The sequence below is a fragment of the Gymnodraco acuticeps genome, unplaced genomic scaffold (genome assembly GCF_902827175.1).
Source record: "Gymnodraco acuticeps unplaced genomic scaffold, fGymAcu1.1, whole genome shotgun sequence".
Classification (NCBI taxonomy): Eukaryota; Metazoa; Chordata; class Actinopteri; order Perciformes; family Bathydraconidae; genus Gymnodraco; species Gymnodraco acuticeps.
In genome coordinates this window covers 245,709-257,592 of record NW_022992341.1, presented here as the reverse complement: position 1 = coordinate 257,592, position 11,884 = coordinate 245,709, and the positions used below count along the sequence as shown (strand labels likewise).

The 11,884-nt window shown below is 40.3% G+C and overlaps 2 protein-coding genes across 2 annotated transcripts; both read left to right on the top strand.

Annotated features, from left to right (window-relative positions):
- The first annotated feature begins 273 nt into the window (after nt 1-273).
- Nucleotides 274-1,835, top strand: mespba (mesoderm posterior ba). The gene is made up of 2 exons (XM_034208721.1): nt 274-947; nt 1,536-1,835. Exons 1-2 carry the CDS (start codon nt 285-287, stop codon nt 1,587-1,589), a joined length of 717 nt encoding a protein of 238 aa, XP_034064612.1. The 5' UTR covers nt 274-284; the 3' UTR covers nt 1,590-1,835.
- Nucleotides 1,836-8,233: 6,398 nt separating this feature from the next.
- On the top strand, nt 8,234-10,179 carry mespaa (mesoderm posterior aa). Its single transcript, XM_034208720.1, has 2 exons — nt 8,234-8,923; nt 9,916-10,179. The coding sequence occupies exons 1-2, from the start codon at nt 8,273-8,275 to the stop codon at nt 9,991-9,993; spliced, it is 729 nt and encodes a 242-aa protein (XP_034064611.1). The 5' UTR covers nt 8,234-8,272; the 3' UTR covers nt 9,994-10,179.
- Nucleotides 10,180-11,884: the final 1,705 nt, after the last annotated feature.

Sequence of the window (11,884 nt, the reverse complement as noted above, 5' to 3'; positions counted from 1 at the left end):
GTCAAAAGTCACACTTCGGTAGCTGAATGTTCCCAGACACAGTGGAGAGGCAGAGTGTGTGTGGTGTGTGTGTGTGTGTGTGTGTGTGTGTGTGTGTGTGTGTGTGTGTGTGTGTGTGTGTGTGTGTGTGTGTGTGTGTGTGTGTGTGTGCGTGTGTGTGTGTGTGTGTGTGTGTGTGTGTGTGAGAATCAGCAGAGGTGTGAAGTGACACCTCTGCGGCCTGCACTTATATACCAGTGGAGCTCAGCAGCTCTCAGTCAAACCTCAGCCTCCCTCAACACAACATGGATACCTCTTCTTCAGTGCTCAACTACAACCTGTGGTTCTCCGATTCGGACCTTTCCAGCATCTCCTCTTCAGAAGCCTTCTCTCCCTCTCTGGACTCCAGCGTCTCCCCGTCCTACCGGCAGCTGCCTCAGAGCTCTTCCAAACTGGAAAAGCGTGGCAGGAAGTCGGGTCGAGGGAACCGGATACGCAGCAAACAGAGAGAGAGTGCCAGTGAGAAGGAGAAGATGAGGATGAGGGATCTGACGAAGGCCCTTCATCATCTTCGTTCATACCTCCCGCCTTCAGTGGCTCCTGCAGGACAGACCCTGACCAAAATAGAGACCCTTCGCCTCACCATAAACTACATTTCCCACCTTTCGTCGCAGCTGGGCCTCAGCGAGGAGGAGCTTTTCCAGAGGAAGGAGCAAGGAGACACTTCGGCCAGCGACACCTCCTCCTCCTCGCCTGACATCCTGGGATACTTCCAGCACGGATCCTCCATCATGGGAGCACAGGAGCTGCAGGGTCAGAACCAGAGCCTGTACCCTGCCCAGGTGTATTCTGGGAGTTGTAGTTTCGGAGTGGATCAGTACAGCAGGCAGTACTACGATGCTCCTCAAGGAGACGGGAGCCTGGACGCCGTCCTGCAGTCGCCTCCAACAACTCAGACCTACTGTCAGGTATGTTAACGTCCTCTCAATCATGTTGTTCATGACTCAGAATCAGAATCAGAATGTTATCACGAGAATTTGCTTTGGTGTAAACGGTGCATGCAAAAACACACAGAAAGAAGAATACGTCGAGGCAAAACATACACCTTAAATTATATTATATTGTAATCTACAAAACGATATTTGCACAAAATATAAATATATAAGAAACGAGTAAAGTCAAATAAAATATGACAAATACTATAATCAAAGTGTAGAGCTGTGCAGAGTTAGAAAGAGGTGTGGTAGTTCAAAATAATACAAAAGATTAAATCAATTTAAAGAAAAAGTTGTAGTACCTTCAATATTTTGAGTTCCTCTGATACTAGATATTTTTTGATGAATTTGGACTATCTGACAAATTAAGTAAACAACAACATTTAAGCTCTGAAAACATTCACCTTTATTAATCAATTTAAAATATTAAAAAGCAATCGGTTTTACTAGTTTTTTGTTTGTTCCGGTGACTTATTCGGGTTTACAGTGCAGTGTGCAAAAAACATGCATCTTGTTGAATAAAAGTACAACATGCTAATCCATTTTCTTTTTTCATTACAGATGTCCGGGAAAGAGTTCTGCATGCCGCTGGTTCCCAGAGAGTACTGGGGTTAAAATCTGGAAACCGCTCCATCCTCTTCCTCCTCTTCCTCTTCGTCCTTCTCCTCTTCCTCTTCGTCCTCCTCTTCGTCCTCCTCCTCCTCTTCCTCCAACAACAACAAACTACTTCTGTTTTTACTGCCTCACTGTGAAACATTTATAATTTATTTAATATATATATGCTATCTTACTTTTTATTTATTTTGTCCATGTGAAATGTTCCATGTAAATATTGATACGTCTTAACAACTATTTTTACATTTTCTTTATACGACTATTTATAATAAAATATTGAAAATTGGTTCATGTGTTTGTCATCTTTCGAAGCTTTTTTCCCATGATGCAGTGCGGGTAATTAATCTCACAGTTATTTGGATTGATGTATTTTAATCTGAAGGAAGACAGAGCGCCCTCTGCTGGACGTAAAGTACTCAGATCTTGTACTTCAGTAAAAGTAGAAGTACTCAGATCTTGTACTTGAGTAAAAGTAGAAGTACTCAGATCATGTACTTGAGTAAAAGTAGAAGTACTCAGATCTTGTACTTCAGTAAAAGTAGAAGTACTCAGATCTTGTACTTGAGTAAAAGTAGAAGTACTCAGATCGTGTACTTGAGTAAAAGTAGAAGTACTCAGATCTTGTACTTGAGTAAAAGTAGAAGTACTCAGATCGTGTACTTGAGTAAAAGTAGAAGTACTCAGATCGTGTACTTGAGTAAAGTAGAAGTACTCAGATCTTGTACTTGAGTAAAAGTAGAAGTACTCAGATCTTGTACTTGAGTAAAAGTAGAAGTACTCAGATCGTGTACTTGAGTAAAAGTAGAAGTACTCAGATCGTGTACTTGAGTAAAAGTAGAAGTACTCAGATCTTGTACTTGAGTAAAAGTAGAAGTACTCAGATCGTGTACTTGAGTAAAAGTAGAAGTACTCAGATCGTGTACTTGAGTAAAAGTAGAAGTACTCAGATCTTGTACTTGAGTAAAAGTAGAAGTACTCAGATCTTGTACTTGAGTAAAAGTAGAAGTACTCAGATCGTGTACTTGAGTAAAAGTAGAAGTACTCAGATCTTGTACTTGAGTAAAAGCAGAAGTACTCAGATCTTGTACTTGAGTAAAAGTAGAAGTACTCAGGTCTTGTACTTGAGTAAAAGTAGAAGTACTCAGATCTTGTACTTGAGTAAAAGTAGAAGTACTCAGGTCTTGTACTTGAGTAAAAGTAGAAGTACTCAGGTCTTGTACTTGAGTAAAAGTAGAAGTACTCAGATCTTGTACTTTAGTAAAAGTAGAAGTACTCAGGTCTTGTACTTAGTAAAAGTAGAAGTACTCAGATCTTGTACTTGAGTAAAAGTAGAAGTACTCAGATCTTGTACTTGAGTAAAAGTAGAAGTACCAGAGCGTAGGAATACTCTGTTACAGTAAAAGTCCTGCATTCAAAATGTTCCTCAAGTAAAAGTAGAAAAGTATTCTCATCTAAATATAGTGAAAGTAGCGACAGTAAAAGTAGTTGTTGTGAGATTGGTCCATTTCAGAATAATATATATGATGTGTTTTATAATGATTGATCATGAAAGTGTTCTCAAAGCTGGTAAAGGTGCAGCTAGTTTGAAGTACTTTGTATACTGCAGGGTAGCTGGTGGATTTACTCCAGGTGGAACTAAAGTCTGATTCAACACTTGATTATATTTCACATCATTCATCCAGATCTGTGAAGTAACTGAAGGTATTAAATACATGTAGTGGAGGAAAAGTACACCATGTAGCCTACCTCTGAACTGTAGTGGAGCATAACATGGAAATACTCAAGTAAAGTACAAGTAGGCTACCTCAAAGTAGTACTTAAGTGCAGTACTTGAATAATTGCACTTAGTTACTTACCGCCTCTGTCTAATAATAATATGTTCACATTGTTTTAGCTCTTTTCTGCACAGTTATGAATTTCTCCTGACCCAAAGTATTGTTTTATACCAACTCACCTAAATCACTTCCTAAAATCGCCCTTATATTCCTAAACCCTGCACCTTATCTAAAGATATTACACATTTATGTACTTTACTACACAATGTTTGTTGTGAGTTTATTGAAACCTCGTGCACTTTCTTTGCACGTTCTGTCTGGATGCAAACATGCAAAAGTAGAATCTAATCTAATCTAGTAACATAAAAACATGATCTAAACTCAGATCAATGAGAGACTCGAGCACTTCCTGAAACATTAGCGTGATTCCCTCTCGTGCTTTTTCTTCCTCGTCCTGCAGGCGACTCGGTTTATTTAGTGTCTCTCTGTTAATGTGGTTGAGCAAACACTCCGAGCTCCTCGGCACCGCTGAGTCTAGACTCTGATAATCCAGATCTCTGCCCTCTCCTCTCACCTCCGGACGGTTAATTACCCGCAGAGCCACAGCTTTAATATTCATGGCTCTGCAGAATGAGCTTGGTGTTCAGTTTGCCACATCTCATTTCATATGCAAAGCCTAATGCACTCGCTGAGGCCTTTCATCAGAGAAGAGCTAATACGCTCTGAAGGGCCTGTGATGAAAGGGTTAACACCGCAGTGCTGATTATTCTCTCATTACATGTGAGTAAACACCGTCAGAGCGTAATGTGGATTAAGAGAAGACACATCAAGAGGAAGAGGAGTGACAGCTGGGAAACGGCAGAGGATTTGTAACGGGAAATAATATCAGTTCATAGATTATAAGGATTTTCTTTCACCCTGAAAATAGAGAAAAGTGAAAGGATTCCACCCGTAAAGCGTCTCACTTTAATCAACAATACTACAGGGTAAAATACTCTGTTCAAAGTCAAAGTCCTGCTTTTAAAAATCTAATAAAAGCACAATCATTAAACAAAGTAAAGGAAGTAAAAGTATTGGTTATAAAGAATAAGAAATATTGTTTATAATAATGATATATTGATTATTTATGTTAGTATATTAAACACTTTTCAAATGCTTTAGAAAGTGACAGATAGCTGATTACATATATTTATTTATCACAAATACTTATTTTAGAAAATTAATTGATTGTTTTTCAAACATGACACCCCTCTTACTCCATTATGACACAAGTATTACACCCATGTTATGCTGCTATTAAGCCTGTATTACACTAGTATCAGACCCATGTTACATTATTAATTAAATGAATTGTCTGTACTAAGATTGAATTAGTAGAGCTAAAAAATAAAGTATTTGTCCCTCAAAAATGTTCTTAAGTACATTAAGTAAATGTACTTTCCACCACTGCTGCGTTGGATTTTTCTCCAGCTGCAGATGTGTTTTGTTGCAAATGTGGTCCGCATGTTATGTTGCTATTAAGCCTGCATTACACTTTTATCAGACCCATGTTGCCAGGGCCGTCCCTCCCTACAGGCCGATCATGCAGACTGCGTGGGGCCTCACCTTGCGGAGGGGGCCACGACGGGTCCTCATGTTGGCCAGGGACGGCCCTGCATGTCACACCATAATAATAAAATGAATGGTCTGTACTAATATTGAATGGTCCTGCCTGACTCTCATCACACTACTTCCCTGATGGCTCCCACAGGATTGCTGACATCCTCGTGGATTCATCTTCCTATTATAGACACATGCATTTCCAAACATTTGGTTTTTCCAAACATTTGGTCTACCTACGCTGTAAAATGTATTATCTTTTCGATTTACACACGGCATCTATTGCACGTCTGTCCGTCCTGGGAGAGGGATCCCTCCTCTGTTGCTCTCCCTGAGGTTTCTCCCATGTTCCCTTTAAACTGTGGGTTTTCTCTGGAAGTGTTTCCTTGTACGATGTGAGGGTCTAAGGACAGAGGGTCTAAGGACAGAGGGTCTAAGGACAGAGGGTCTGAGGACAGAGGGTCTGAGGACAGAGGGTCTAAGGACAGAGGGTCTGAGGACAGAGGGTCTGAAGACAGAGGGTCTAAGGACAGAGGGTCTAAGGACAGAGGGTCTAAGGACAGAGGGTCTAAGGACAGAGGGTCTGAGGACAGAGGGTCTGAGGACAGAGGGTCTGAAGACAGAGGGTCTAAGGACAGAGGGTCTGAGGACAGAGGGTCTAAGGACAGAGGATCTGAGGACAGAGGGTCTGAGGACAGAGGGTCTGAGGACAGAGGGTCTGAAGACAGAGGGTCTAAGGACAGAGGGTCTAAGGACAGAGGATCTGAGGACAGAGGGTCTGAGGACAGAGGGTCTAAGGACAGAGGGTGTCGTATTGTCATACTGATATTCTGTACACACTGTGAAGTCCACTGAGACAAATGTAACATTTATATAACATTTATATAAATAAACATTGATTGATTGAATTAGTTGAATTACCAAAACAATTATATGTACCTAAAAAAAGTACATTACTTAGGTACATTCACTCAATTACTTTCCACCAATCCTGTGTTTGATATTTCTCCAGCTCCAGATGTGTTTTGGTTGGAAATGTTATCTCCATGTTATTCTGTCATTAAGCCTGTATTACACTTTTATCAGACCCATGTCACACCATAATAATTACATGAATTGTCTGTACTAATATTGAATGATATGTACCTAAAATATGTTCTTATTTATAACACTTAGGTACATTTACATTTCATTCTTCACTGGACCTGAGATCTCCCAGTTAAAGGGCTTAGGCTTTTATTTTGTAACGCAAGAACCATCTCAGACCTGGGGTATCGTTGAAAAAGGCTCTGCTTTCAGTCACAAAACTTCACCTTGCAAAAAAAAAGGTACATAACAAAGTAGAACACAACACAATACAAGAGAGACACAACAAGGACATTGAGTACACACAATATTCCTGATATTAGATATAATTGACTTAATTGCCCTTTCCCTCACAACAATAAAATACAACCTGAAGTCGAATAAATAGTTCTTAATGTCCGCCCTTTCTATTATTTATTTTAGGGTTTTTATTTTGTACCTCAAACATTTTCTTAATTACAATACTTATGTATTCCAGCATGCTGCTTCAGTTGTGTTTTGGTTTCTTCAGAGAGGATTGCTGCGGGATCTCCTCACACCTCCTGCTCATGTTTCACCTCGGCTGCAGAGCAGGAGTCAAAAGTGACGCGACGTTCAGTGGGAACGCTGCTCTGAGGTCAGATCCACAGAGCACACCTGACCATGACACCCTCAGAAATAACACAGAGAATCCAGAGAGAGAGCTGAAACACAACACCATGCATTAGTGGAGTTATGTCATCATAAAAAGTGCTTTCTCAGCATAAAAAACATAAAAGCACAACAAGAACATGACAGTTGTTGTTCTGAAAGTCTGTCTTTGAGATCAGTTCCCAGGACAGTGACCTTAACTGTGTTTCTGATCAACTTGAACACATTTAGTTGATATTCCTCATATGTAAAGTGTGTCAGGAGTTATTGTGTCCGTGTCCCCAGGCCTCACTGCTGTCCAAACAGCACGAGGTGTAAAGTCCTCACACTTCACAGCTGCTGCCCGGCACACTTCTCCAGGCCGAGGACAGCGGGCCGAGTTAATGAGGAGGACTGCCTTTTAATGAGTCTCACAAATACACACATTAACAAAACAGAAGATGGACGCAGTGTTGAGCTTCACTGGACCTGAGATCTCACAGCTAGAGGGCTTAGGCTTTTATTCTGTAATCCAAGAGCCATTTCAGACCTGGGGGATCGCTGGTCTGCTTTCAGTCACAAAACATCACTTTGAAAACGAGTACACAACAGAACAGAGGAGAGCTAATGACAACACAACAAGTACATAAAGTACACCAAATTTTCCTTATTTGAGATATAATTGAATTGAACACTTGCTCTTTCTCTCACACAAATAAAATACCACATGAAGTTGAATACATTGTTCTTAATGCCTGACATTTGTATTCTCTTTTTTAGGCATATGTATTTGATTAAATGCACACATTTGTATATTTGTACATATAATTGAAGTATTATGCACACGTTCAACTTCAAATTATGCTTGCATGAGTATTTTATTTCATTATTGATTTTATTTATATTTGATTTTTGAAGTTTTATGCAAACATTTTACTTTATTTTGTTACGTTTGTGGAATAATTTTGTATTTATTAGATTTTTTTGTTATTATACATTTCATTATTTAACTATGCAAAAAACATATTGTATTTGTTCTTATATTTTCATTTTCATTTGATTCTGAAAACTGTTACAAAACCCGCATTTCTGCGTGGGATAAATAAAGCTTGATTCTGATTAAATGTGTAATGTATTTCTCTTTAGCTGCTTCATTTAATTTCTTATAATAAATAATAATAATACATTGGATTTGTATAGCACTTTTCCTAATGCTCAAAGACGCTTTACATGAAATCTAAGATGAGCCCTCCGGGTCAGACCGAGCCCTTTAACTCGTCTCCTGTAAAGTAAAGGGTTCCCGTGTTTCTCTTTCATTGCTTCGTGTCTTTAACTCAAGGTGTAACTCCTCTCCTGTTCCCAGGCTGCAGGAGTGGGTGGTGTGAATTTCTCTCCATCATTTCTCTCCGTGTGAGGATCACCGAGTCACACTTCAGTCCTGGAGCTGCCATGTTTCCCACGAGACCCCCCGCCCAGATTCTCAGGACTCAAGGTGGCCGCTGGAGGTGCAAAATCACACCTCTCTCCTCTTATATGGATCCCAAGTCTCCTTCAGTCCTCACTCTCCTCTCCTGCCTCACCAGAAACACACTCTGCTTCTATCGCCCTGCAGCCATGGATGTTTCCTTCTGCTCCGACCTGCAGCTCCACCACGAAGCCTTCCTCTTCGACTCCCTGATGGAAAAACAATACAACACTTTGGCCTTCGATGCAGCTTTAGATCCTGGCTATTTCAGCGCCAGCAGCAGCTCCTTGTCTCCCACCTCCTCTGTGGACTCGTTCTGCTTCTCCCCCAACGCTTTCCAGACGAACGAACCCAACCCTTTGGACTGTTTGGTCTTCAAAAGCCCGGCAGTTCCTCAGCAAAAGAGCCAAGACGCCCAAACTCTTCCTGCCTCCACGACAAAGAAATCCAGGTCCAGATACCCGGGGAAGAAGCGCCAGACAGCGAGCGACAGGGAGAAGCACAGGATGAGGGATCTGACCAAGTCTCTGAACCACCTGAGGACGTATTTACCTGAATCTGTGGCTCCAGAAGGACAGACCCTCACCAAAATCGACACTCTGCGCCTCACCATCCGATACATCTCGTACCTGTCGGCGCAGCTCGGCCTCAGCGAGGAGGTTCTGGAGCAGAAAGCATCAGAATCTGTTCAAGAACCCCAAAATCTGCAGCAGTTCCTGGGTCAGCCGACAGAGAGCTACGCCCAGCAGGAAGCAGACTTTCCTTCCATGAGCACGACCCCAATGCAGCCCTCCTATCAGGTATGTTCATGTCATGCTCTGAGCTCGTCTCTTCATGCTCTACTGTTCTACGTCTCAGAGCCTCCATTTAGTCCAGACAGAGACTTGGCTGAAATGTTGGTTTTATTTGACTGCCTGTACCAAAGATGCTTCTTCACAGTTTCATGTGGTGGAAGAAGTACTCAGATTACTTACTAAAGTAAAAGTACAAATACTATGGTCTTAAAATACTCCATTACAGTGGTATTTCAACTTGTACTTAAGTACAAGATCTGAGTACTTCTACTTTTACTCAAGTACAAGATTTGAGTACTTCTACTTTTACTCAAGAACAAGATCTGAGTACTTCTACTTTTACTCAAGTCCAAGATCTGAGTACTTTTACTTTTACTCAAGTCCAAGATCTGAGTACTTCTACTTTTACTCAAGTAGAAGATCTGAGTACTTTTACTTTTACTCAAGTCCAAGATCTGAGTACTTCTACTTTTACTCAAGTACAAGATCTGAGTACTTTTACTTTTACTCAAGTCCAAGATCTGAGTACTTCTACTTTTACTCAAGTACAAGATCTGAGTACTTTTACTTTTACTCAAGTCCAAGATCTGAGTACTTCTACTTTTACTCAAGTACAAGATCTGAGTACTTCTACTTTTACTCAAGTAGAAGATCTGAGTACTTTTACTTTTACTCAAGTCCAAGATCTGAGTACTTCTACTTTTACTCAAGTATAAGACCTGAGTACTTCTACTTTTACTCAAGTACAAGACCTGAGTACTTCTACTTTTACTCAAGTATAAGATCTGAGTACTTCTACTTTTACTCAAGTACAAGATCTGAGTACTTCTACTTTTACTCAAGTACAAGACCTGAGTACTTATACTTTTACTCAAGTACAAGATCTGAGTACTTCTAGCGAAATGAAATGCTCAAACAAACCATGGAACTGCTTCTGAATGTCAGAGATGTTAAAGTTGAATCCGTTTCTAACAGAAATGCTTTTCTTCCGTCCTCAGGTTTCAAACGGAGCTTCTCTCTTCAGCAGCGACCCGTTCTGGCACCTTCAGAGCGCAGCGTTCCCCGGACACTGCTGAGGCCGCCAGTCCACTCCACTTTATCTCATTGCAACAATGACCTCTAAGAACATTTATTTAACGGACGAAACGTCTCCTTTTTGTTATTTTCAACAACATATATTTATGTCCTTAATATTGTACATAGAAATGTTTATTTATTACATTTTTCTACAACAGAATAAACATTATTTATCAAATGTGAAACCCTTGAGTTTGTCTCTTTCAGTATCTCACTTTTTTAACTGTGTACTTTACTTTTTACATTTATGTTAACACTCACAGGTACTTTGTACATATAAAAACACATTATATAGTATAATGCAGTACTGTACTGTACTCTACGCAGTATTTTAAGTATCTTTATTGGCTCCATATTTAGAACCAAGGCTCAAATGCATTTAACAACAAAATAAGAACCATAATAACATAATACTGTAAAAAGATCCATCCTTTAAACGAGTACTTGATACCTGAAGTACATTTACCTGATAATACTTCTGTACTTTCTGAAATGGGTCATTGTACAGACTGAGTACTTGTTGTACTTTAAGTATATTTGATGCCATTAAGATCAGATAAGATAAGAAGTACTTATTGATCCCAATGAGGGAAATGTTTGCGCTGCGGCATCAAGAGACACGCAGGGAGGAAGTAAAGGAAGTAAACAATCCTAAACGTCTCAGATTACTTTCAGGAATCAGAATCAGGTTTATTTCCAGGTAGGTTCACACGTACGAGGAATTTGACTTAGTGTCATGGTTCAAATATAGCAGTATTTAAATAGAAATACAATGGATTAAAATGGATTAAAATGGATTAAGATAATTAGTACTTTTAATTAAGTAAAGGATCTACTTCTTCAAACACTGGGGTCTTCTAATTGGTGCTTGGTCACTTCCTAAAATAAACAGCTGTCAGCGGGACTGAGGTGCTAAACAGGCAGCACATCCCCTCTAAGGTCCTGGAGGAGAGACCCCCCGCCGAGAGGAGAAGAAGCTCCTCTGCTGAGTCAACATGGCTGTGTCAGGAGAAGGAGGTCATCGCGATAAAGAGGATGGGGTATAAGTATAAACAAAAAGAGACCTTCAATAAATAAAAAACTGATCCAAAACAAACACTAGAAAAATACTGGAGCAGGCGCGATCAACAAAAGGAAAAGGAGTAAACAATAAAATAATAATTGAGAATGGAAAACAACGACGACGAACCGACAGAGAACATAAAACAAAATACACACAAGACCAATCACAAGAAAAGAGACAGCTGCGGAGCTGAGACACGATCAGGTATCAGACAGGAGGGAAACACGGGAAGTAAGACACGAGAAAACACACATCTAAATAAAACAGGAAACTCTAAACACAAAAACTCAGATCTTGACAAGCTGGTAGTTTGAATAATTAAAAAGGCTCTGTGATAAATACCAGACCATCGATTAAGTCACTTGGGGGAAATGCTGGTTTCATTTGACTGCTACTGTAATTCACTTCCTACCCAGGGGGCAAAACCCCATGTTTTGGGAAATCAGACGTGGAATGTTGTAAAAGGTTGTCCACCAGAAATGATATCTAGGACCTTCAAGGATCACAACCTGGGTGGACAACCCGGTCAACTCGCTGCTGGAAAGCTACAGTGCGGGTCCAAACAATGCAACCCCTATATGAACAAAAGTCAACAGTTCTGTCTGGATCAGACGCCATCATTCTCTTTCTGATTGAATATCTCTGTGACAGTTCATGGTAAAGACAAACTGAGCCAACCTATTGAAAGAGCAGAACATAGGCTTTCAGGTGATGCCTTGGTTAAGCCTGTTCTCAATAAGGCCACTAGATGGCGCTGTGGCTTTTTTGTCTCTCCAAAGTGAAATCCATTTCAAACAATGCACTTGTGGTCCTCTGGATTGTTTGCT

Coding starts and splice junctions, on each gene's coding strand:
- mespaa (XM_034208720.1), top strand. CDS start 8,273: ATGGATGTTTCCTTCTGCTCCGACCTGCAGCTCCACCACGAAGCCTTC. Junction 8,924..9,915: donor CAATGCAGCCCTCCTATCAG/GTATGTTCATGT, acceptor TTCCGTCCTCAG/GTTTCAAACGGAGCTTCTCT.
- mespba (XM_034208721.1), top strand. CDS start 285: ATGGATACCTCTTCTTCAGTGCTCAACTACAACCTGTGGTTCTCCGAT. Junction 948..1,535: donor CAACTCAGACCTACTGTCAG/GTATGTTAACGT, acceptor TTTTCATTACAG/ATGTCCGGGAAAGAGTTCTG.